This window comes from Lygodium microphyllum, chromosome 18 (assembly GCF_053477565.2).
Source record: "Lygodium microphyllum isolate KBCC chromosome 18, Lygodium_microphyllum_v1.1.10, whole genome shotgun sequence".
NCBI lineage: Eukaryota > Viridiplantae > Streptophyta > Polypodiopsida > Schizaeales > Lygodiaceae > Lygodium > Lygodium microphyllum.
In genome coordinates, this window is record NC_141152.1 from 52,615,020 (window position 1) to 52,642,749 (window position 27,730).

At 40.2% G+C, this 27,730-nt stretch overlaps 1 protein-coding gene across 6 annotated transcripts in view; it reads left to right on the plus strand.

Moving 5' to 3' along the window:
* LOC148020887 (DNAJ heat shock N-terminal domain-containing protein) overlaps window positions 1–27,730 on the plus strand; it is a 99,004-nt gene that overhangs the window by 60,620 nt on the left and 10,654 nt on the right. For 5 of the 6 annotated variants that reach the window (XR_015694647.1, XM_087698688.1, XM_087698689.1 and 2 more), the window contains exons 9-15: window positions 5,574–5,631; window positions 5,752–5,848; window positions 5,933–5,968; window positions 21,561–21,697; window positions 21,940–22,010; window positions 22,078–22,131; window positions 22,235–22,377. Coding sequence is in view for 5 of the 6 variants with exons in the window: in XM_087698688.1 (XP_087554814.1) it covers window positions 5,574–5,631; window positions 5,752–5,848; window positions 5,933–5,968; window positions 21,561–21,697; window positions 21,940–22,010; window positions 22,078–22,131; window positions 22,235–22,377 (596 nt within the window). In the remaining variant the exon portion in view is untranslated. Of the gene's footprint in view, window positions 1–5,573; window positions 5,632–5,751; window positions 5,849–5,932; window positions 5,969–21,560; window positions 21,698–21,939; window positions 22,011–22,077; window positions 22,132–22,234; window positions 22,378–22,658; window positions 22,830–27,730 lie in introns of those variants that run through there. The other variant, XM_087698687.1, reaches the window with a different exon arrangement.

The following is a 27,730-nucleotide window of genomic DNA, read 5'->3' on the forward strand; positions in this document are numbered from 1 at the left end:
CCCCTTCCTTAATGGGAAACTCTTGAAGCTCGAAGTCGAGATTGATACATTGAGTGCGATCTTGCACTGCATAGCAGTCAATGAGATGACTCCAACGCTTAGATGCGAGGAGAAAATGTTGTAATAACTGAGTGGAACTTAGGAAGCAACCCCTACATTAACTCAACATTGGTTGTGGCATTGCAGTCTCTCCATTGATAGATGTGACTAGGGTGAGTGAGTTGATGATCAAGCATAGGCCTTGAATCAACAACTAGGTCCCAAAGACCTTAAGATTCAAGCACTTGTTGCATGAAGTTGGACCAAGTGGTGAAATTCAACCCATTAAAACACGTTTTATCCGTGAAGGCATTCTTGGCCATAGCAACAAGAGTGGTAGTGTTGTAGGATGGGAAAGGTGTGTAGGGTGGGGGAGTGGAGTACACTTTGAAATAAATCCCCAACTGCCCACCATGCATGCGTGAATTGTGCACAGTGGATCCAAAAGTGGGAATGGATGGACTAGGCATGGGCATGGTTAGTGTGTGAGTATAGCCCATCAAGGAGGGATATGGAGACATGGGACAAATGATGGAAGTCCTTATATGGGAGTGACCCATGGAGTGTGTGTCGGTGCACCATAAGTAGAGGATGGAAATCCCTATGTCTGAGAGGCCAATAGATGAGGAGGTGAGTGTCTAGGGGAAGTGAGGGGATACCCATCATTGTCATCCTAGGGTAAAGAGATATGCTCACTTGTAGGTGTGGATAAGGCACAATATTAAAGACTAGCATTCCCCCTAATGATGTACTAAGGTGCAAAATGGCACACACTTGAGGATGGGTGATGGCACACACTTGAGGATGGGTGATGTGGGGTGTAGAGAAAGAGAAGGAACTAGAAGAAGAGATGGAAAACCTAACTCCCAGTGTGCTGCGTGTAGAATTGGATTGGAATCCTAGATTATTGAATGCAAAAGAAAGAGATTTAGGAGATTTTGGTGGGACGGGAGGGAAGTGTGAAAGAGAAGTGCCAACTCCATGCTCAAAAGAAATAGAAGCTACACTTTGAGGTATACTTGTAGATGTATATCTACATCTAGAGCGCGCTCGATTAAATTTGACATGCTGAAAATAATCCATATCCTATATACCAAAAGAAGAAGCAAGGGAGGGTTTTGATTCATATGACTCAAAGAGGTTATGCAAACTCGACATTGGGCCTGGCTAAGATGAAGAAGATGGTTCACCAATTATCCCAAAGGCCATATGTTCTCTTGATTGGAGAGGTGGCCAGCCTCACCAACCGATTCAGATGTAGTAGAAAAGCTAGTAGGAGGGAGGTAGAAAAGCTAGTAGGAGGGAGGTAAGTTGGACCATACTTGTTGCATATGAATTCTTCAAACTCCTCATGTGTCATGAAGTCAGGAAAGGAGAAGAAAGTGAAGGTGAAGGTGAGGCATTGTCTTCCTTATTGAGTCCATAATGCCTCCTTAGGGCCTGCTATAAATAGAAACAAGAAGGGGGTTACTAGATGTCCTTGTCTCATTGATATCTAAATATTAAATCTATCTCCTCTAGCCCTAGTGACAAGGACTTTAGCTATATGCTAATGAATAAAGGGTTGTAAGTCCTTTGACTCGCAGCTTTAGAAATCCCATTCTCAACATGCTGCGCTCCAAGAACTCTTAGGCTGCATCCTCTAAGAGAGCTTGTCTAAGTGGAGTGAATAATGTTTGACATCAAGGGGGCCAATACAAGATTGGTTGCAAGGATCTTGAAGTTGTTACCAATAAAGTGATTGTTCTTCACCATGTTTTCTCCAATCTATTCCTACTACCACTAGAATGAGATGGATCAATGTCACCCTTGGATGGTCTCTCTAGCATGTCTCTTGATGGGCCATGGAAATGTAAAGTAATGGAGACTAGATTGAGGGTTAAAGATGGAGACAATCCCCTCAGAAGGAATTTATTTATGCTCATCCCAAGTCCTTAAGGGAAGAGCTTGTTTACAATCAACCAATGAGTGAGGAGTAGTAGTTCTTACTCTCACAAGATTATGAAAAGATGTACATACACACATGCATCACTTACTATGCAATAAGAACAACTAATTTCTTTACAAGATGAGAATGGAAAGAGGGAAAGTCGGCCTTGCTTTATTGATGAGCAACAACACATCAACATGGCTTGCTTCTTGTTCTTAAAATGGAAGAAGAGCTTGAGGAGGGTTGTAATAAATTTATAGGTTTATTGTCCTATTAAACATCAATGGAAGAAGAGGGAATATGGAAGCATTCGATGATGGAGGAGTAAAGGATGATAATATAGATAGACGGGGCCAACTTTAGGCTATCTTTAGTTGCTATCCAAGTGTTTATAGCCAGGAAAACTAATGTAAAATGAGGAAAAACAAGCTCTCTTTATATGGGAAAGGGGAGGGCTGGTGTGAAAAGGAAAAGTGCGGTAGCACAAGACAAGTGTCTCTAGCCACATGTCATGAGATGTGACAAGCGTTAGGACACTTGGAAGCTTATGTGTCACAATGTTCTGATACTTATCTCTTCTTTATGGCCTTCCTTTTTTGGGACTAAGTACTGTCAAGAATAGAAACAACCAAATTTAATTAGCACTACTACAACACAAAACTTACTTTTTAAATAATATTTTTTAGGACTTGCACTTTTAGACCAATCAGAGGCTTCTAAAATTTAGGGGACTCCCTCGTTCCCCCACTCACACATATGTGCATTTTCAGCTTTCAGCTCACGTATGCACATTGTACAAACATTTCATGATCATGCCATCCAATCACACATATGTGCATTTTCAGCTTTCAACTCACGTATGCACATTGTACAAACATTTCATGATCATGCCATCTTGTTGATTGTAACTATTTGTTTTGGTGGATTTAGCCCATTTCAAGGCATTAATCCTTTCTATGTGTGAGCTTGACCCTAATATACTTGAGTTCTGGTCATAGGCACCCAATCATGTCATATATTTGGAAGTGTGTACTATCTTTTCTTTAACCCATCATTGTGTGGGTCCACCATAACCTGTGACTACTCATCAGTGGCAGCTCTAATACGCTTCTCTTTATATCTAGTATTAAATAAATTTAATAAATAATTAAATATGCAAATAATAGAAAGGATACAAATTATTTTTCTCTTGTATTATGACATTCATCCTCTTAGTGAGACCACTCTACCACACACACACACACACACTCTCTTTTTTTTCGTAAATCACACACTCTCTCTCTCTCTCTCTCTCTCTCTCTCTCTCTCTCATAATGGGGGATCTAGTCATGTATCCTGATGACTCTGTGTAGTACTCTGTAGCCACTTGCTCCACCTCCCAAGAGTCCTATGCTATGGATCCATTGACTCCCTCGAGTCTCTGCACTCGCTATCTAGAGTGTTAGGCTTTGTAATGTGGAAGAAGTCTCTACTGTTTTTCTCTCTCGACTAAGTCGAAAAGGAAAATCTCTTGTGAAACTTATAGTTGCATCTAGCTTTCTTCATGGCATCAATCTATACTCTGGAAACATGCATTCTTTGATCTACCAATTTGTAACCTAGACATGTCTCTTCCTCTCTTTGGAGTATAGCTAGTAATATGAGGGAAATGATACGCAATAACTACATATATAATAGGAGGGAGGCCATAGTTGCCAGAAGTTTTGGAAACTTCTTGATAGGAAGCACATTCCATACGTTGAGTTTTAGGAAACAATTGGACTTGACTTGGATATCTTAAGCATGCAAAGAACTTTAATTATTAAAACAAAGGAGAGAAAAAGAATTATTCCATGAAGAAATCCCCTTCGGACCAAGTAACCCAAGGCAAGGTACAAAAATAGCCTTGTAAGGGACTTCCAAAACAAAAAATATACAACAAAGGAGAAGTCTATTACAAGGCTTTGGTGAACATCTAATCAGGTCATCTATCGTGCCAAACCATGTATGGCTGGTAATGAAAGAAAGTTTCAGAATCCCAAGTCCTTAGAAAAGCATCTCTCCTCCTCCTGAAGAAGGCAATATCCTTAGGTGTCTCTGCAAAGGGATGTCGTTAAACCCACTAACCAAGGTCCTATTGTGGTCTTTGTAGAGACCTCCTATATGCCCAATGCCATCAACTATCCATCATGCATGATGCATGTCACAGGATCTGGGTCTAAATACCAACTCCTGCCATGACGAGCATGACTTCCTCTTTTTCTAAGAGCATCTGTGAAGTTTGACTGATCCAAAACCTCTCTCTCAATTCTTCCATTGCCCTGCACTCAAAAGGCACACAAAGACCTAACTCTGTTCATCTATTACCTGCACAATTATTGACCATTTACCATCTATGAGGCTCCAAAGAAAACCATGTTCAAAACTACAGCTGTCACAATCACCAATCCGAGAAAGAAAGCGTCATGACTCATAACATCAATCATATTATTCAAAAGACAACGACAAACTTCATGATTAATAAACAAGAAAGTGTCAACTAGCAGCTGGCCTCAAAGTTTAAACATCCATCGGATGAGTAATAAGTACAACAATTTCGATAGCAGATACTAGAGCTAAAGTTCAAACTTTAAACAGAATGCTAAAATTGCTCTAAGACACATGCAAAGACCTCACCTTCTTCGTTCTTCAAAGTTCCAATATTTTTCTCCCAGGTGTGATAGGAAATGTTTTTCACACGTTCTAGAATGTTTCATATGTTCCTGTAGTGAGGAAACACATTCCCATGCAACTATGGCAAGGGGAGGTGCTGCACACTGAGCAGGCAGAGGAAGAAGGGGAGGTGGCTGTAGGCTGAGAAAGCTGGCGGGCAGAGGTGAGAGCTGTGGTGGCTGCAGGCTGAGAAGGTGGGCTGGCAGAAAAGCTATGGCGGCATTGAAATCTTCTCAGCAAGGTGGCAGTCATGGATTGTTAGCTCCATGACCAGGAAAAGTTTTGCAGTCCCCAATAGCAACTCTTTCGACTTGGTCGATGCATCCTCACTAACAGCGGCTCAGAAGAAGGGGATCTGACACAATAATTGTAAGTATTAACAAAATGGCCAGATGGTAGTGTGACGAGTTCCACATCAAGAGCTGCCCACATTTTTTCTCAGGCACTGAACTTAGGAACGTGAACTTTTTTTAGAGGCTTAAAATCTATATGTTTTTAAATATTGGAGGCTGCATTTGTGGGTAATTTGTGTTCTAACTTCAGATTACCTTTTGGATTGTGGAGGAAACTGATTTATGCTGCTGATTGCGGGGCATACAGCTAAAATTGCAATTGCATGGCATTCATGAAAGCTTTTTCTTTGAACTCATCATATTTGTAAGGGATCCAACAAGTGCGCACATACAGAGAATGACACACTATCAACATACTCGTGCATGATACAGTTTTCTCCTTTTTGACCTGCATTTTTCTTTGCAAAGGAGCGATCTTTGTTAGTTCCTTCAGCTAGATTCAAACTTAATTTCTTTTAGTGCACTGTCTCTCTGGTGATTGATAGTGAACCTCTGGTGTTAAAAATACAGTCTTTAAAATGTAAAGAACAGACTACTAAATTTACATGCAATTTCCACAGGACTCCCTGCATATGTTGCTCTGCCAGCCAATTGCAAGAGTCAAGATTGCATGATTAGGTACTTAAATGCTGAAATCAAATTGAGGTGGCCTTAAAGGATAGTTGATTTACTATTTTGGTTGCATGAACAGAAGAACTACATGGAAGGATTGAAGCACTGCCTCTGATTATTTTACAGATATGAAGATAGATTAACTGTTGACGGAGTGGTAAATTGGATGGCCACTCAAGTTTTGAGACTGCCGCAAATCTTGTATTATTCTCCAGAAACTGTGGTATGAAACCTCCAGTATATTACTCTAATAAAATTATGTGTGTTTTTCTTTGTGTAAAAGGAAGTTCCTTTGGCTTTTCTGTAGGTAAGAAATTTCATCCAGAAATCGGGACCACATAAGGTGAGATGCTTTGAACTTACAAACAGGGAACATGTGTATCCATACAAGTATACTTCATGTTGTCACTGATTTTGATATTACTTATACTTGAACAATTTATAAAATGGTGGTCACATCGTACAATGGCATGGAGAAGAAAATATAGAACCATTGCATGCTGGAAAGTTTCTGATAATTTAGTACTTGAAATATCTAAAAACGTGTAAAGTACTTGGCATTTATAATTTAGGATGAAAAATAGATGCCAGGTACAGGTAAGATAAGCATTAATCAAGTGGTCTTAGAGAAAACCCTCATGTCATGAATAATAGGATTCTGCTTCTTGAGGGATTGCAACATTGCCATTCTAATGGACATGTTTTTCCTCCATTTACAAGTACAAACAAAGATATATGTTTTGAAGCAAGAAGCTCTTTAAATGCTATTTTTGAAAACTCGATTGAAAAGCATATTAAGAAAGTATTAGTCCATTCAACAAAAGCTTTGCTAAAACTCGTTGTTTCTCTCGCACATCTTAGCTTCCTTGTGATTTTTGTGGCTCTTCACAAAGTTCCTAAGTTTTCTCTCCTATCTTTAGTACTCATTTTCCTCTCGAAAGGTTTGTGAAACTGAAGAATGGCTTTTTGTCTCTTGGATTTGATTTTTCTTTTATGAGACATATATGATAGATAACACATAAAAAATAGCTGAGCACACTTAATCGGCATGTTCCTCTCCTGATACTTATCAACTGCTGCTTGTAAATGTTAAAAAATCTATTGTATTCATCTCTACTTCGTTGTTATGGTCTAGTTTTGGTGGTCCTTACTAGCGTATGGGCAAAGATGAGGAGTGTCATACACCTCTTGAACCACAAAATGGGCCTCCAAAAGCCAAGCTGCCAACGTTGTCTTCCTAATGCAATAGAGCCAACCTATGTCGAGAACCCACCACCTTTTGGCATGTCCATCAGAAGGTGCCACTATTTAGCGGCATAGATGATGTTAAGGCTTGGATGAGACCTGTCATTGCTCATGATGCTGATCATACAAGTGGGCCTCAAAATCTCTCGCAGACCCTTGCAATAACTTCTTCCATGCCTCTTCACTTGGAAAAAGACCTCACTATGAGCTTCACCAACAATGCTCTCCTCTGACTGTTTGGGTCTATGATCTCCAAACTACCCCTAGATTTTGGCTGAACAATAACATTCCAGGCTACTTTAGGCTTCATTGGGCTTCCATGCCCACTTGATCAAATGAAATTCTTGATGAGGTGTTTCACATGGCCCATGAAATAGCTAGCTATTGCTATTGTCCTTGCTAGAGAAAGTCTTGCTGTGCTCCAACGAAGGAGCTTCTACCTAATGTTTAAGAGGAAGGGTGCTAGCTAAACTGCTCTGGTGTGATATCAATGTGACAACCAAGGTATTTCACTGAAGTGCCATAATAGGGAACCCAAGTAAAGTCCCCATGTGGTATCCAATCTAGTTGAGTGTTATTAACCCAAAGTCCATAGGATATGTGCCAATTAATAAGAGCTTATAGTTCTATCATTTACAAATTTTACATCTTGAAGCTCCTCAAATTGTGGAATGCCAGCCTAATGCCATTGGCAAAGACCCCTCTGCTTTGCGCTAGATGTGGGGAGCATGAGGAGACACAAAGGCATTGCATATGGGATTGCCCAAGGACTGAGGAAGTTTGGAGGAGAATCTTTAGGATGATGTTTCATGGCATTGCTGACTCTATGACTGCTATGTGGAGGATGGTTGCTTGGGACATAGGCAAAGGCCCATCTTGTGGATTTGAGGATGTACAAGGGTGTCATGCCTATCTTCTTTTAGGTCAGCTTGTGAACAAGACTATTATGTGAGATTTCTCATAGTCAATGTGGACTTAGAGACATTATCATAGATGGAAGCTCATAGCTAGCATTATAACTTCGTACATATGGATAGCTAGATGGAGTCTCCTTGACCTGCCATGTCATTAGATTGCTGCAGTTGACAGTTCTACTCTTATCACCTAGCTGCCATGGATTAGACCTTGCTGCCTTTGATGTTTTCTGGACCGATTACCTGTCTGAAACTAATCCAACCTTCATGAGGTTTGCATTTGTTGCTGTGAGACTTCCTGGGAGGCTACTTGCTGCATTTTGGGATTCGTCAAGTGTGCGACACTCTTTTGCTCACACTCTTTGCCCTAGTCCTAGGGACACAGGAGTGTGGGGGTATTTCACCTAGCATAGTGTGTTTGTTGCATTGAGCATTATATTCATCCATTGTTCAGATTTCTTTCATCTTTTGTATTCATTCTCTCTCTTTTACCCCAACCTGTTCCTTTCTCAATCAGTGTATTTATCATACAATTGTGTTTATATTCTGTAGTCGAGCATTTTTTTGCATGGTATCAAAGCTAGGTACTCATTGAAGAAACCTAGATCCTTGATTGGAAAGCTTTGTCTTCAAAAATAGAAACTATATAGGAAAGATGACATCGAATACTTCCATACCAACTCAATCTCCAAAGCAGTCTTTGCCCATAGCTTCAAAATGTGGAAACACTTCTCACCGCTATGTGGCTTGGGAAAGAACCCGTTGTATAAACCTCGACCATGAGCTTCAAAACTCTAAAATCACTCGCTGGGATGAAGCTCACGGAGCATAGTTGCATTCCGTCCACGGACGGGAACCATCCTGTCTGATCCATCCAATCCGTTTGGTCTGGACTATACCTACACAAGTGATCTTTTTTTTAAACCGTTGTCCACGGTCAAATTTAACCATTTCTTTCCATTTTTTTGCTTTGTTTTCTATCCATTTTTTTTGAAATTTTTTCTCTTTTCAAATTGTTTTGGGATTGATGGAGCCTCTGACGGGAGCTGAAATAAGTGAGTCGAGAGTGAATGTGTTGGATAACACACACACAGAGTAGAGAGCAGTAGAGAGGAGAGTGAGCACGACACACTTAATGTCGGTACAAAGACGAGTGTACTACTTTTTAGGTTTTGATAATATATATAAAGTACAAAAGTGTAAGGGTGCGTTCACACCCGAACATTGTAAAAGGAATAGTGAGCCTTTATACCCAACAACCTCCCACCTAAAGGCAACGTGCTTGAAGGTAGAGGAAAGAATCAGCTAAGTCTATGTATGTACAAAGTTGAAAGATACATATACTATCCAATTCCCATAATCTGGTGGCAATGCGTAAACCGCTCGGTTGGAAGATCCTTCGTGAGAAGGTCTGTAGGTTTATTATCTGTATGTACCTTGACAAGCTCAATGCCTTTGCTGTCAAGTACATCCTTGATAAAGTAATACTTCACCTGTATGTATTTTGTCTTTGCGTGAAAGATAGGATTTCGTGCTAACATGATAGCACTCTGACTGTCATAGTGGAGGATAGGAACCTCTGTAATACCAAGCTCTCTCACCAGACGTGAAAGCCATAAAGCCTCTTTGCATGCCTCAGTGGTTGCCACATATACTACCTTTGTAGTAGACAATGCAACACACTTTTGCAACCTAGATATCCAAGAGACTGCTCCTCCTGTGAGCATGAACACATATCTTGAAGTAGACTTCCTGCAGTCAAGATGGCCAGCATAGTGTGCATCCGTGAACCCAACAACAGATGACTTCTGCTTACCAAAACAGATACACAAATCCTTTGTGCCCTTGAGGTATCTCATGATACCCTTCACTGCTTCCCAATGCTTTTTGCGAGGATATGCCATGTATCTGCTAACCACTCCCACCGCAAATGCAGTGTCAAGACGTGTAACAACCATAGCATACATCAAGCTACCAATAGTTGAAGCATAGGGTATCTTGGCAACCTTTCCCAATGCTTTTTGCTAGGATATGCTGTGTATTTGCTAACCACTCCCACCGCAAATGCAATGTCAAGACGTGTAGCAACCATAGCATACATCAAGCTACCAAGAATTGAAGCATAGGGTATCTTGGCCATTTCAGCCTTTCCATCATCTGATATAGGGTTTTCATCTGCACTAAGTTTCACATATGGAGGCAATGGTACACTAATGGCTTCTCCCCCCTCCATATTGAAACGCTGCAAAACTTTCATAACTTACTCCTGCTGTGACAGATAAAGAAGACCCTTGGATCTGTCTCTGAGTATACACATGCCAAGAATGTGATTGGCCTCACCAAGATCTTTCATATCAAAGCTATTGTGTAAACTCTACTTCAAGGAGTCCAAGGCATGAATATCCTTGCTTGCAATCAGCATGTCATCCACATAGTTTACACCAGGAATAAATCTATCTGGTTGTTTTTGCACTCTGGTCGACCTACAGACCCAGTGGTCAGGATTTGCTGGCTGTTCAGCCTGCAAATCTGCATTAACAGCTCGCTGTTCTAAGATTGTTTTGCAAGTTCAACATGCTGTACAGTTGGTTCAAATTGTTCAAAAGGCAAATGTTCTTGCTGAATTTGTGGGACATCATAGGCAAGATCTTGCTGATCATTTTCAGCATCATTTCCTGCATTTTCAAAGACATTTAGAGCAGGTATTTGCTGTTGTCTAATGGGCATTCTTTGCTATCCTATTGGTACATCCTCCCGGAATACAACCCTTCTAACCTCCTCTGTTCTTCCAGGTTGTTTGTGCATGCGATCTTCCCGAAAGATAACATCATTGTTGCATACTACTTTTCTTTTCTTAGGATCCCATAATCGATACCCCATCTCACCTTTATCACCATATCCTAGGAAAATACATTTACAAGACTTTGGCTCAAGTTTGTTGTGTTCTTTCTTGCGAATGTATAGGAATGCCTTGCAGCCAAACACTCTCAAATGAGCATACGAAGGTGGCTTGCCTGACCACTTTTCTTTAGGGACAGTGTTCAACAGGTGCAAGTCAGAGTCAGCAGTCAACTACCTGACGGAGGTATTCGGGGACAAGTGGGCACTGATTCGGCAAGTTGAGAGGCGTAGCGAGCAGGTGAGTAGGCGACCTGTGACAAGCAGGTGACGTCAGACGGATGACAGGTCATCAACCCAGGCAACAGGGGCTGCGAAAAGCTCCGATGGGACAGGCTGCGATAGGTTGCAACTAATGCGACAGATTAGCCGTGACCAGATTGGTCACGGGTTACAAATCTATAGTCAATTCTCTGTCTTTTTTTTAAATATTTCAAATTTGTTCCTCTCCCACAAGTGGATGTTCATGCACACATGCATAGTGTGCAAGCTTGACTTGAAAAATTGGGGCTTTTCTTGGATTTGGGGACTTTGATGCAGAACTGGGCAATCTGACTCAGAAATTGTAAAATTGGTGTGTGTTGATACAATGTGGACGGATTTCCTCTAAAAATTTGGGATTTTTGATCAAATTGTTAAATTTGTGCCTGGAAATGCCTTCAAAGCAGAAATTGCAGTGAAATTTTGGGGATTTCACATGTAACTAGTGATTTGGTCTCTAAATGTGTCAATAATTGCCTGAGGAGAGCAGCAAAAGATATCCTCTTAACTTTGAAAATCTATTTGCAGATCTGAAATTTCTGCAATCTTGGGATTTTCTCATTGTTGGTTAGTACTTTCGTGTACCGTGGTTACTTGTGTCACATTTGGGCTTACCTTTGGTGACTGGTTAGTCAATTTGGGACTGCAAATTATGACTGGAAACAATGATAGCAGTAATCTTTTGCACATTAAGAAGCTTGAGGGTATACATAATTTTGCAATTTGGCAAAAACAATGCTACAATGTCTTGGTGCAAAAGAAACATGTAAAGCCCATCAAAACAAAGGGAATCAAACCAATAGACGTTGAACAAGACGAGTGGGATGACTTGGACGAGCTTGCTCGCTCTACTATTGAGCTCTCAATGTCAAACAACCTGCTCTTTAACATTGAGAAGCTGAATTCGGCATATGCAATGTGGCAAGGGCTTGAAGAATTGTATGCTCAAAAAAGTGCAGCCAGCAAGGTTTATTGACTGAAAAAATTAATGGACTTTCGCATGAAAGAAGGTACAGTCATGTCTGTACATTTGAATGAGTTTAACTCAATTTTCAGTCAGGTGATTGCTTTGGATTTCCATATTGATGAAGAGTTCAAGGGTACTTCCTTGCTATGTACTTTGCCTTTGTTTGAATGCTGAAATCTGATCGGCATGTGTCCCTGTAAGCAAAAGATCATCAACATATAGACATATGACCAGCAAGGATCCCCCGTCTTTACATATGCAAAGGGTAGACTTTGATGAGTTGTTTATGGACCCTTGGTTGAGTAAAAAGCATCAATCTTTGCATACCAAGCTCGAAGAGCTTGTTTTAAACCATATAAAGCCTTTTTCAGCTTACAGACCAAGTGTTCAGATCCCTCAACTGCAAAGCCAATGGGCTGTTGTATATACACTTCTTCTTGAAGTTCCCATGTAAAAATGCAGCCTTTATATCAAGCTGATGCATCCATAATGGGCAGCCAAAGCAACCATAGACCTAATGGTAGTCATGTGGAAGGTAGGAGCAAATGTCCCCTCATAGTCAATGCCTTTCTTCTGTGCATAGGCCACAAGCTTGGCCTTATATTTGTCAATGGATCCATCTATATTGCTTTTTAGCTTATAGACCCACTTTGTACCAATGGCTTTCTTCCCAACAGGCAAAGATACTAAATCCCATATTTGATTCTTTATGATGGAATCAACCAGCTTGCATTACTGCCATCCAACGCACACTATGTTGTGCATCCTCGAAACATTCAGGCTTCTCATCATCAAATGTATCTACTACCATAACAAGCTTCATGGTAGGTGCACCATCATGCATACGAGTTTCCCCCTCCTCTTGACTGTGTACAAGCTCTTACTGAATTTCAAATTCAGCACCTTGTTGAATATTCAGATCAGCCATGGGCTGATTTTCTGCATTACCCAATGGAGCAACTGACTGAACATTAAGTTCACTTGCTAAAGCTCTAGCTATATTGCGGAAAGAAATGGACAGCAGCCCTTCAAATACATCATTGGTAGCCTGATATGTGTCAAAACCAGCAAGAGATAATTCTGATTTTTCATAAAAAACCATATCCCTGCTGACAAATACCTTTTTAGAGACAGGATCATACAACCTATATCCTTTGCTCTCATTGCTATACCCCACAAAATGCACTTAACAGCCTTATTATCCAACTTCTTCTTGAGTACCTTAGGAATGTGTGCATATGCAAGACACCCAAAGGTACGAAAATGCCTAACAAAAGGTTTTCGGGTGCTGTTCCAAGCCTTAAAAGACATGACATTCTTCAATGCCTTGGTGGGGCACCTATTCAAGACATGGCAAGCACACATAACTGCTTTCATCTAGAAACTGTGTGGCAAGCTCTTTGCTTTCAACATACATTTGGCTGTCTCCATAAGTGACCGATTCTTCCTCTCTGCAAACCCATTCTGTTATGGAGTATAAGGAGTAGTGTACTGATGAACGATGCCTTTCTACTTTAAAAACGAATTCAACATAGAGGACGTGTATTCCCCCCCTCGGTCCCCGAACGAAGAGTCTTCACCTTGCAGCCAGATTGATTTTCAAGTGCTACAAAAGCCAAAAATGCATTATACACTTTTGACTTTTTAACCAAAGAGTAGACCCAGCAGAAATGAGTAAAGTCATCAATGAAAGTAACAAAATAGTAGCAACCACCCAATGACTTTGTCTGCATAGTACCACATACATCTGAGTGCACAATTTGTAAAAGAAATAAATCTAGGGGAAATAAACTCTCGTATAGAGAGTAAAAAGTGCCCTAGTGTCCTTTTGAAGATTACCGACACTCCTCCCTAAGCGTAGGCGTGAGTCTAACCCAACAGTGAAGTACTTTGCACCACATATTGATCAATAAGGTCATCCATCCTAGGTAAGAAATATGCATGGTCACCTTATTAAGACCTTTATAATCCACACAGAAGCACATCACATTGTTGGGTTTGACTCACACCTATGCTCACAGAGGAGTGTTGGTGATCCGCGGTAGGACACTAAGGCACTTTTTACTCTCCTTATGAGAGATTTCATGTTTTACACCTTTTAGGTGTGAGCACACATTAACAACCCTAACGTTTAAGGGTTATACTTTGTACTTGCAATACACTCTTTTAGTAATTGCATTGGGAGTCGCATTGTGTTCTCACTCTCCACTGTCAATTATGTACTCTCAACTATGCTTCGATCTTCCCCATCTCACATTCGGTATCAAAGTACCCAGATTTGCCAAGCTTTTTGTCAACTCCAGCTTCGTCAGCTAACTACTACCCCAACTGCTGGCCATTCAAACCTACTTGTCACCTGCAAAACCCCCACCTGCTAGTCAGCTCCGCCCCCAGTTGTCGCCTGCAGCGCTGCCTACGCAGTTGCCTGTAGTGCCCAACCTGCAGCTCATCCAACAGCCTCCTCCAGCTCCTACACCGCTGCCACCAGCCTGCCTCACCTGCAGTGCAGCCAGCCGCACTCTCTACTCCAGCTCCTAGGCGCCACTTGGTTCCCCCGCCACTTGTCTGCCAAGCCCGCCAGCATATCACTACTCCACCTGGCAGTTAACCCCAACAAGCCGCCAACACAGAAGGTAATAGAGACATTTATCTATTTTTTATTCAAAATTTTGAATTTCAGAAAGGTGCTTCTTGCCTGGGCAATCTCGTGTCTTGGACACACTTCTAGCAGTGATTTCTTGGGAAGCAAGCCAAGAAATTTGGGCCTTTTTGGTTTAGTGCAGACATTGGCACATGTACTATGGTCAGTCTGAAATAGCCTGAAATTGTGCATTTTGGACAACAAAATTTTGGGGCTTTTGCATTGACTGTGTTGCTGAGCACTGTTTGTGCATTGGACAGCGTGTAAATTGGACAGTTTTGACAAGGTGTGACACGGATTTTTCAATTATAGCGTGGTACATGCTGTAATTCCTGGAAATTTGCAGATTTCCAGGTTGTTCTAGCTATAGCTTTTGCTTTGTGCTCTTTGAAGCAATGACATTTGCTATGGCCAATTAGGGACAGAGTGATGTATTCACGTATGTATCCAAGGAGGATAGATTGGATGGCAATAATTATTCTTTATGGTCTTTCATGATGAAGAATGTGCTGATTGTAAAAAATCTTTGGGATTATGTTAATGGTGAGGAAGTCCATCCTGGAGTTGTGGCTCCTGCAACACCTCCTATAGGAGGACGTGGTCAAAGGTCCGCTCTAGCTCAACCACTTCCCCAGAGATCAACAACACAAAAGGCTTGGGACACACGGGATGCTCAAGCATTGTCATTGATTACGTTGGTAGTTCAGTGATCTATAATCCCACACATACGGTCTATAGCTTCTTTATGTGAAGCATAGCCTACACTTGAGCAGATGTTGCTAGAAAATATGAGGCACACATCTCTTTCTTGAAGAAAGAGCTTGAAAATGTAAAGATGGATGAAGGTGACTCCATACAGATTATCTTAACAAAATTCAGGGATTGCGTGAGCAGTTAATGAATGTAGATGAGTATTATTCAGATGCACAATTGATCTCTACTACTCTAAATTCATTGTTGCTCTCTTATTTGGCCTCTCATATGGCCCTAAATCTTACCATGAGATCCACTTTGCAGCCACTTACTTATCTTCAGTTGGTTAGTTTGCTTCTAGAAGAAGAGTAAATAAGAAGGAACAATGGGTTGGATGTAATAGCCTCTAAACAAGCTTTTACGGCGAGATTGAAGGGCAAGAACAATTGGTCTTAAAAATGCTTTGCAGAGTTATGGAAGTTCAAGTACTTGATAGAGCAACAAGAAACAAGGGGGCATGCAAGCCAAGGAGGGCAAGTGCCACTATTGTAAGAAGCTAGGTCATTACATCACAGAATGTAAGAAGCACATTGCCAATGAGAAGGAGTCAGGGATGTCGGTTTCTAATGCACCTTCTACTGCTACAGAGTCTGCATCTTTTGTTATAGACCATAACTATTATTTTTACACTTGCAATTATGACTCATCTTGGGCTAATAGAGCATTTAGATCTACTGAGGATGCTATAGTGGTGCTTCTAAGTACATTATATCCCATAGGGATTTATTTTCCTCTGTTATTGCAACTCCTATTGGCAAGTCTGTGCAATGTGCCAACAATGCATCTTATTATATTAGAGGTATTGGAAAGATTGTCTTGAAAGCCATTGATAACTCTACTCTCCATTTATAGGATGCACTATATGTGCAGGCATAAAAAAGTATTTGTTGTCCATTTTTTCTTTAGTAAACTGTGGTATGCAGGTCACATTTTATGATGACAAATGTATGTTTAAGTATAAATAATTCTTGACTTTGGTTTTGATTGGCACATTATGTCATGGACTCTATGCGCTAGATACCTATTCAATTAATCAATCAGTCTATTTAGCATCTACTCTTACTCCTGCTATGTCACAAGCAGAGTTATGGCATGCTCGCATGGGGCATGTCAACTATGGTAGTTTGATGCTTGTATAGCATACTCAGATGCTACATGGCTTACCTCTCTTGGAGAGACCTTCTAAGCATATTTGTGTTGAATGCATTTTGGAAAAAATGCATCGATTCTCGTTTTCTCATGATGTTGCTTTTAAGGCAACCGCCAGATTACAGATTGTGCATTCAGATATACGTAGACCTATGCAAACAAAGTCATTGGGTAGATGTTATTACTTCGTCACCTTCATTGATGACTTTACTCATTTTTGTTGGGTCTACTCATTGGTAAAAAAGTTAGAGGTGCATGATATATTTTTGGCTTTTGTTGCACTTGCCGAAAATCAATCTAGTTGCAGGATTAAGACTCTCTGTTCGGAACAAAGGGGAGAATGCATGTCTTCCTTGTTGAATAATTTTTTAAAGCAAAAAGGCATTGTCCATCAATATACTACTGCATATACTCCACAGCAGAATGGGGTTGCAGAAACGAAGAATCGGTTACTCATGGAGATGGCCAGATGTATATTGAAAGCTGAGAGTCTACCACATGGCTTTTGGATCGAAGCAGTTATGTGTGCTTGTCATGTTTTAAACAGGTGCCCCACCAAGGCATTAAAAAATGTTACGTCTTTTGAGGCTTGGAATAGCCGAAGACCTTCAATTGGCCATTTTTATACTTTTGGGTGTCTTGCATATGCTCATATTCCCAAAGTACTAAGAAAGGAGTTGGACAACAAGGTTGCATTTTTGTAGAATATAGCAGTGAAAGCAAAGAATATAGACTATATATCATGTTTCCAAGAAAGCCTTTGTCAATAGGGATGTGGTTTTTGATGAAAAATTAGAATTATCCCTTGCTAGTTTTAATACATATCAAGCTGCAACTGATGTGTTTGAAGGGTTGCTACCTATTTCTTTTAGTGATACAGTTGGAGTTTAAGTAAATGAACACAATGTTCAGCCAGTTGCTCCATTGAGCAATGCAGCAATTCAGCCTATGGCTGATCTGAATATTTAGCAAGATGCTGAATTTGAGATTCAGTAGGAGCTTCTACACAATCAGGAAGCTAGGTAGATGCCTAGATGATACTTGCAAACTATGAAAGATAGTCATTTGGATGATCCCATTGTTGGTCATACTAGAAGACAAACCCATTTGTATGATCATGCTAACACAATGGAATTTGTTATGGCAGCACACACACTTGATGATGAGGAGCTGGAATGTTTTGAGGATGCACACCAAAGTGTGCATTGGATGGCAACAATGCAAGTTGAATTTGATTCTATCATAAATAATCAAACATGGGACTTAGTGATATTGCCTGTCATAAAGAAAGCCATTGGTACAAAGTGGATCTACAAGCTGAAAAGAAATGCAGATGGATCCATTGATAAGTATAAAGGCAGGCTTGTGGCGAAAGGCTACGCACAAGAGAAAGGCATTGACTATGAGGAGACATTTGCTCCTACATCCCGTATGACTACCATTCAATCTATGGTTGCTTTGGCTGCCCATCATGGTTGGGACTGTGCACCAACTTGATATTAAGACTACCTTTTTACATGGGGAACTTCAAGAAGAAGTGTATGTACAGCAGCCCATTGGTTTTGCAATTGAGAGACCTGAACACTTGGTATGTAAGTTGAAAAAGGCTTTGTATGGTTAAAGCAAGCTCCCCGAGCTTGGTATGTAAAAATTGATGCCTTTTTACTCAACCAAGGGTTTATTAACAACTCATTAAAGTCTACTCTTTACGTATGCAAAGAGGAGGGATCCTTGTTGGTCATATGTCTTTATGTAGATAATCTTCTGCTCACAAGGACACATGTGATCAAATTTCAGTATTTAAGAAAAATTTCCATCAAACTTTTGAGATGTCAGACTTAGGGCCTTCGCACTACTATTTGGGGATTCAGTTCATTCATGATGCTAGAGGCATTGGATTGTCACAATCCAAATATATTGGTGAACTTCTTGAGAGGTTTGGCTTAGAGGATTGCAAGCCAGTTAGCACACTGATAGAGACTAGACTCAAGTTGTCCTTGCATGATAATAGTGATTTGTTTGACATCCATACATATGCTCCAGTAGTTGGATGTCTCATTTATATATGCAACACAAGGCTAGATATTCAATTTGCAGTTTTAGCCCTAAGCAGATATATACACAAACCACACATGTCACATTGGCAAGGTGTGAAGCATGTTTTTCGTTACTTGCAAGGTACTAGGACTCTTGGATTGCTTTATACCAAGGGGGGACCACTGCAACTGCATGCTTACAGTGATTCGGATTGGACTTGTGATTTTGATTCACATCACTCTACAAGTGGAAACTGCTTCTTTCTTGGCTCATCTTGCATCTCTTAGCTTAGCAAGAAACAATCCACTATTACCACATTGTCTTGTGAAGACAAATACAAGGCAGCTTTCACTACCACAGTTGAATGTGTATGGCTGAGATGCTTGTTGGCTGATTTTGATGTATCTGTTACAAAGCCTACTCTTTTGTTTATGACAGGCAGAATGCCATTGCAATGGCATGGAACCCAGTGTTTCATGCACACACGAAACACATAGAGATCTACTATCATTTTATCAGAGAGAGGCTACATGCAGGAGATATCAATCTTGTCTACTGTCCTATCACCAGTAATGTGGCAGACATCTTTACCAAAGCTTTTTCTCGTGACAAATTTGAAGCATTTTGCAATGCTTTAAATTTGATTTCCTTTGGTGGATGATCCTTGTATGCTGATCACTTTTCACTCTAGGGGGGTTTGTTGGGTTTGACTCACGCCTACGTTCACAGAGGAGTGTCGGTGATCTATGGTTGGACACTGGGGCACTTTTTACTCTCCTTATGAGAGGTTTCATGTTTTACACCTTTCGAGTGTGAACACACATTAACAACCCTAAGGTTTAAGGATTGTACTTTGTACTTGTATTACACTCTTTTGGTAATTGTATTGGGAGTCGTGCTATGTCTTCTATCTCTCACTCTCTTCACTATCAAGTGTGTACTCTGAGCTAAGCTCCGATCTTCCCCATCTCACACATACTCTCCTCCTTTTTAGTTAGGATAGATGCATCCCATAGGGATTTTCTTGGCTCAATGAAACCCTTTGCATAATATTTGAGCAATGGCTTAGTTATCTCATTCTCCTGTTTCAGGCTAGGCCTATGGGATTGCTGAGACAAGGATTGCTACCAAGCAATGTCTTTATCCTATAATCCAATGTCTTACAAGCTAGTGGAATTTCATCAAGTAACTCATATGGAAAGACATTAGAAAATTCATGTAATAATAGATCCAATTAAGTATTAATATCTGAATTGTCACTATCAACATTACTATTAAATGAAAGAGAATTACACTATAATGAAGATGATTGAACTCTTTTCAATAATATACACATACATTGCAACATCTAGAGAAAAAATACACTTACTGAAATCCATTGGTAATAACCCTCTATCACAAAGAAATGACCATCAAATTGAAAAGTGACTACATGAGTTTTATAGTCTATACAAAGAGAGCATGATCTACCAAAGAACCCCAACATGTGATCCCAACAATCCACATCCAAGCCCTTTGTATATTGGATACGATAAGCACAGTTAGCAATTGCCATGTGGAGTTGAAGCCTTTCCATCGCTTGAGAAGAAAGAAGATTGTAAGCAAAGTCGTCAAACAATACCATAACAAGCTGGCCATTAATTAAGCTGGTGACCTTAGGGAGGTTGTGCAGGCCAACCATAGTCTTGTCTACATGAAAACCTAGGTATCTACTTGCATTAACAAAACAAACCTCTGCTGAGAGCTCAAGAGACTTATCTAGAATTTCCATGGTGTTTACCAAAGCTTTAGAGTTCATTGATTCCGCCTTTTCATTTTGCAGACATTTCTCATCTTCATGGAAGCGATTGATCTGATGACACAAAACAATGATCCTTGGAACAATCTTCTTGCAAGTTGACTTCCGCTTGCTATCTTTCCCATAAAACAGAAGTAGATTGAGGAGTCATTGTTGCGGTGGTTTTCTTTAATTTTGAGCTCACGGAGGCTCAATGGGAACAGCCCAAAGTCCAAGAATGGTGATTACACAAGGAATGCGCTCAATGGTCCTTGAGTCTGATAAACAGGAACAGCTGGCCTAACCATAAAATCCCCCTAGTGCATTCGCACTAGGTCACTTTATGACCCAAGTTTGTGAGCCTGTGATGACCAATGTTGTGGGTGCTTATTTGGATGTCCAAGAATGTAACACACTTTGCAACAAAAATTGCAATGGCAATGTCATTGGCCAACCTTGCTGCAACGCCAATGGCAAACCCTACTGCAACAGCAGGAATGGCTCAACATCAGAAAGAGAAACAGCTAGGAAATGACTTGGAACGCCAAACATGTAAACTTTTGAATTATATAAAAAGTGGAGGGAAAAGTTTTGCTCAGGGCACTAACATAACTTAACAAAGATAGTGCGAAAATCAGCCAGCAAGCACCAGATAAAAGAAATCACTCCATGATATTTGGGCCAAATGTTAGGAAATGGGCAAAGTGGCAACTCTTAGAAAACGGAGTTTCTAAGTTGTGAGGCTAGGAAATAGCTGTCTACCATGAGGCATACCACCAAAATCTGGTGTGCCCAACTAGTGAATGGAGTTTCCAAGTTGTTAGGCTAGGAAATGGTTGTCTCCTATGACTATGAGGGCATACTACCAGAATCAATTAACAAAAAAGGCGGAAGAAAAAGGGGGGTGGGGTAGGCGGGGGTGATGGATGATGGGGAAGGGGGGTTGGTTGTTTGGTTGTGTTATGAGGATGCTAAGGGAAATAGGAATGTATTACCATAGAGCTTAGCAATGACAAGTCCCTTTTTTTTGTGGGTGGATTGGGCGGGAGTAGGGGGAAGTTGGTTGTGTTATAAGGATGCTCAGATGTTAATAATACTAATGTATTGCCACAGAGCTTAGCGATGAGGAGTCAATTCGGCATGTTCATATTAATGCTATTGAATGACCTTATGTGTGTAATCTTGGTTACTGTACTTCTGTTTTTGTGATAAGTTAGAAGCTTTAAATGTTTGCTAGGAGTGAAGTTTAAACAAGAAGGGCTTAGCTGAAATAGCTTCATGTCAACCAATCAGGTAAAAGTATTGATATTTTCCAGGACTGGAGAGCGTGCTGCCCCATTCTTTAGAAAAATGGCAAAAGAGTTTTGGCAGTTTGTGACCCTTGGTCTGGTACTATGGAGAGAAGAAAATGCAACCTTGTGGGAGAACATGTATGCAATCAGCTTAACATCCTGTTTATTCCAAATAGTCACAAAGCAGTTGCATGTGTGTTAGACCAGTTGAAGCAGCACCGTAAAGTCGCATTTTGGGTATTTGAAACTGAGATAGAAAGGCCTTAATCTCAAATGGGGAAAACTTGATCTTTCACTTTCTGAAGCCCTTCATTGAAGATGCAGAGGTCTATGCTTCGTATTAATAAGTTGAACCTGTACAATTTGTTGTTGTGCTGTAGGCTTGGAGTGGAGTCTGCACCAGCAATTGTTTTTCTTAAAGATCCTAGTATCAAACCAATTATTTACTATGGTAAACTGTAAAGATTGAGTGCTTAAATTTGATTTGCAAATTGCAGTTCTGATTGATGTAATTTCAGGAGATTATAACAGCTCAGCATTTGAAAGCCTGATGCAGCAGCACAAGATGCATGGTAGTGTGTCATTTTCTCCTTAGTTCAATAATTATTCTTAGATCTATGTGGAAATGATCAAGATACAACTTACTAACAGTTGAGATATTCAAACACTGCACAGTTATTCCACAGCTTAGAAGTGTTACAGTGGAAGAGCTGGGTTGCAGTGAAACTGGACACTCACTCGCTGGGAAGGATACTCAGACCTGGTACTGTGTCATAGTTGCTGGGAGACCTGGGTTTGAGCTTAGTCAAGCAAGGGGGGTAAGATCTATAAACCATTTTTGTACGTTCTATCTCTTTGGATGGATTCTTGATGTTTTTTTCCTTTACCAAGGCAATGAGAGTGATTTCAATAACTTAAGCTGCAAGGAGAGGAGTGTGTAAGATTGACAGGGCATGCCAAAATTAGACATTCAGCACATGAACCTATATGAATACATGTTAGGCAATCATTGACCGCAGTCTCTCCACCCCACATGTGGCTAGTCAGGCTTCATGAAGGTTCCCTCATGCCTTGCGTTGTGTACATTTTGTAAAAGCAGAATATCCAACTGAGAGAGACAGAGCGAATGAAATCGCCACAAGTTCAAGAAGCCAAATTATTGGAAAGAGATGAAGGATTAGATTATCAATTCTCAGCAGAAATCTGTAGAAAGTTGAGCATTTGAAGAAAAGAATGACACAACCTCGGAATACACGGATAAAGATTGGAGGTAAATCCATAAAATGTTGGAAAACATGGTTTGAGCAAGAAGATAGAGACGGACTATGATGGAAAGAAGAAGAAAAAATAGAGTATCATAATGTTATGAGAGAGACTTGATTGATAGTTGTACCGAGTACATTCTTTTATAGCTTTCTAGCTTGAACGCATTCTTCCCTCTTTGCTTATGCAATATAGAAAGAAGAAGAAAGAAGTAGAGTAACATAATGTCATGAGAGAGACTTGCTTAATTGATAGTTGTGTCAAGTACATTCTTTTATAGCTTTCTAGCTTGACCATACTCTTCCCTCTTTGCTTATGGGACACAATACCTTGCATGTGCTTATAGCATAGCCTCTAGCACCATACATTTTCTCTTTTTCATTTCAATAGTCCTCAGTGCATCCAAATGTATTGCAATTCTTGCACCTAGGTTTTCCCTTGTTCTAGCAATCTTGCTCCTTATGTCCAACTTTGCCACATGTCCTGCAAACAATCTTTGAAAACCCCTTGCTATAGAGTGTAAACGCTAGAGGGTTCATTGAAGTTTCTTGTGTCTTTGCCTTGATCTTGCTCGTATAAATCAACTTCCACTACATTTAGCTTTCTATTGGGTACATTCCTTAGTGTAGCTACAACTTGTTCGTAGCCTTTTTTTGGTTTATCAACACTATGTAAGAGTATAGCTGTTGCCTCATATTCTTCAATATCTTTTCCAATGGATAAGAGTAGGACTTCTGGGCTTTTGAATTTATTGATTAGTGATGTTAAGGAATCATAGTTATTTAAGTCCAATCTTTAAAAATCCATCAAAAGGTTGATTTTTGAATTTTTTGCTTGTAGACCAAAAATTTTATTAAGTTCTGTCTGTGCTTCTTTTGCCCCTTTTATACCTGAAATGTGGTGGAGTATATCATCTGAAAGGCCCTGTGCAATAATTCCTAATACCTTGTTATTTTTTCTTCTCCATTGGGGATCATTAGGATCTTTTGCTCAAACAACTCTTGTAAATCCTTACACATGAAGTGGTACATAGTTTTCATCCTCCATATATATAAACCATCACCATTAAATTTTGCCATTGCTTCTATTTTCGACATTTTGGGAACAGAGGTGTCTTACTGGTGTCTCACATGGTAGTGTCTAACTCCAACTTACAAAAAAGATGATATTCTTTTAGATTACAAGGGATTTTGTCAATGAGAAAAACCCACTTATAAGCAACCTTAATCTTTTTACAATGTCTGTCTCCGGTCATACACAGTTATGCATTGCCTAAAAAGAAAAAAATAGGTTGAACAATCAGCGTTTTGAAGGCAGATTATCGATAAACCAGTTCTCTAGTGTGAACATAGATTATGGCAAACCAGTTTGATAGTGAGCAATGTGAATAGGGACTTAAGAGAAACCAGTTTAGTGAGAAAGCGTGTGAAAAGGACCCAATGTTTAAACCTTATCACTGAGGTTTAATAGTGGATAGAAGATAATGAGGCTGTTGATTGCCACAAGCTACCAAGAGGTGCAATTTTTTTTTCGAGAATGATGGATGTTGATGCAAACCAAAAACTGCTCTTAGGAAGAGAAGCAATTGATATATGGCTTCAATAGGAGGAGCTTATGTACTCTCTCTTTGCTTTCTCTCCAATTCTCTTTTTGTGTATGACAAAAGCAAACCCCCTGCTTCTTCCACAAGGTACCCCCTAGTTTTCTTATAAGCAGCCCCCTTCAAGCTGAGCCTTAGCTTAAGGAGACCTTGAGCTTGACTTAAGCGGCCCCCTTAAGAATAGGGCTTAAGCAGCCTCTTTGCAAGTAATGGCACTTGATAAAACACCAAAGATCTAGCCTTTTAATGGTCATATCTTCAATGGCAGCCACTCAAGAATGTAATAATGACCAAATCAGGCTGAACTTGCTTATACCTTGCTTGAGTGAAACCTCTTTCACACCTCCAATGCACTTGACGCTCTTGCAAGCCTTCGAACTGGGCCTTGGCTTCTTGGACAGTACCTCTTTTCTTGTCGTCCTGCACAGCAATTGATGCCTCTTAACCTCACAACCTCGAGGAAAGAGGCTCTAATACTATGTTAGAGAACATGGTTTGAGCAAGAAGATAGAGATCAACTATAGGGGAAAGTAGTAGTAGAGTAGCATAATGTCATGAGAGAGACTTGCTTGATTGATGGTTGTGCCAAGTAAATTATTTTATAGTTTTCTAGCTTGAACACACTCTTCCCTCTTTATTTATGAGATACAGTACCTTACATGTGCTTGTAGCACAACCTCTAGCACCATACATTTTAACATAAAAGATGTTAGAAGCATGATCTTTGACAATTTGGCTAAGGTTTGCGCTCATAGAATGGAAGGAAAGCAAAATTAGGTTGTTCTATTCTGGAGTCCAAGTTCAGCACAAGATGAAAATAAATTTTCTTCATTGCTCAACCTGCAGGACAGGTAGGCAAGCCAAATTGGAGGCAGCAAGCCATTCAAGTTAAGAGAGGACTGGTTGGCTGCTCCTTTAAATGTTGTCACAAAGCAGGCAGTCTGCCAAAACTCCTTGATATGGTGTGGCTATGGGATCACAAGTTCATGGAAAAGCATGTTAGTGATTATGATACTATAAGAGGTGCTGCTTCAGGAGTCAACGTTTAGCAAGCCATTCAAGGTCTATACCAAGAGAAGATTGGCTGGCCATTTTTCAACCTTTGCTCGTCATCAAGCAGGCAGTCTAGTGATTTCCTTGATTTGGCATGGCAGTGTGGTTGAGCCTTATTCACCAGCCCCATGACTCGAAGCATACTTGTCCTCACTACTCACAGTTTTAAGAATAACAGGGATCACAAAATGATGAAATAGGATGCTAACAGATTTGAGAGTATGGGAGGTGCTACCAACCTATCTGTCAACCTGGAGTGACATGGACTTCATAGAATAGCCACCTTAATTTTAAAAGGCCTCAACCAACCCCAGAAGGCAGTCTTCTCGAAGTGGGTTAGACAAATAAATTTGGACAAAGCATGCATTCAGGAGCTTTAGGTCCATGACTTGGCTGGAGCTCAATTTGTGCATTATAAAGATGACTGCCATGTAATTGGGCTGCCAGGAAGTTTGCTTTATATTTAATGGGGGTTAAAAGGAGTAAAAAGTTATTGTAGATGCTGGATTCTTGGTGGTCCTAGTGGCAGGCACATGGTTTTGGAAGTGAAGGGGCATAACCAAAACAAGGAGTTTGTAATATATATTCTTTAGTTCTCATCAAGAAAGGGTTAATTGGAATCATGACAAGGTTATGGACACTTTCTTTCCCCAAGAAAAGAAGATTCTATTACTAATATCTTGGAAAAATACATGAGGTAGTGAAGGACTGCTAAGTACATCATAGATATAATGGTTGAGTGAACAACCAAGTTTGTGGGTTGTAATGGCAGACCATGTGAGGTGCGAAATGTAAGAGGTTACCCTTGTCTACTCAGGATTGCCCTATAGTCTCTCCCATATCTTGCAAAGTATGAATAATCTCTATGAGAGAGTCTATGTAGTGGGTCATCCTAAACGTTGATGGTATGACTGCACCTTGTAGTCCCATGAACCAAGCAATGAAGCTAGCAATCAACTCCCATCTCCCACACCTTTGATCACGATGCAATAGGCTCCAATCCATGGAGGCTGGACAAAGCCTCTAGGGCCAAAACTACACATTAGCCAACCCCGATGATGAATATCATGTCATGTATCCATAGTACGGGGGAGTTTTGGAAATGGAGAAACAGAAATGGCAAAACAGCCAGCTTTGGAAACAGTAGGAGGAGTTTCGGATTTTACCCTAAAACAAATACATAGATCTAAATATATCAATGCCTACAACACTATCTACCTAAATTTCACACAAAACTTCAAGTCTTCATGTCACGTGATTGAATTCATAAATATTGAAGTTGAACATGTTACAACTTATATCAAACATGATTACTACATGATTGAAGAACATAAAACATTACCGATTTACCACTTACAAGTTAAGACTCAACACAACAATGTTAAAACTTAAGACTCAATTTTCAAAGTAAAATCATGATACATATATTTGTCTAGACTTCAGTACTGAGTATCAACATCAATGATCATGTAATCAAAAAGCTAAAGCCTGTGTGCAATGTCACATTTGCATGTGCACTGCCTACCATTAGAGAATGATGGAACATGGAATCTAGATTTTAGCCATTAGCCACCTTCTCTCTGCTGTCCAGCCCCCACTGACTACAACACCATCCTCTCCAGCACGTCGCGTCTCTATCCTTGTCGTCGCCTTGCTGCCTAGAGGCTTTACATTGCTACATCTCCAGCTGCCAGCTTTTGCCTACAGTTTCCTCATCATCAACACTTGGATCAGCTTGCATTGATAGCTTCAAACTTGGCAACAGGCTGATCTCCACCTAGCAACTGCATTTGTGCGCATTTTTGCAACTGATGTGGCCACCTGCATCATCCTCCACTTCCTCTCCTACTACCCCATATCATGTAGTCTATGTAGCAACCTTTCTCTCGATACAATATCAAAACCTTTTCGGGATTCCACAAAGCAGCAATAGATATGTCAATCATGGAGTCTACCCGCTCAATAATTGTTCCAAGTATATGATCCAGTGCATAGAAGGTCCAAAATATTGTGTGATACTCAAGGAAAAGGTTGCATCTCCACTCCCCTAGTGATGGACATCTCAATTATGTAGTGGATCTCGAATGTACTTGGTTTGCATCCAGGGTATCATATGCTGACAATATTTCTACTATTGGGATCACTATTCAATGTGCTAGTCACTGTGAGTTGGAATGTAGATGTGTATGGTTTGTACCTAGACTCTAAAACTATACATTTACAAGGTTGCTAATAGGTATACAATTGGATACATG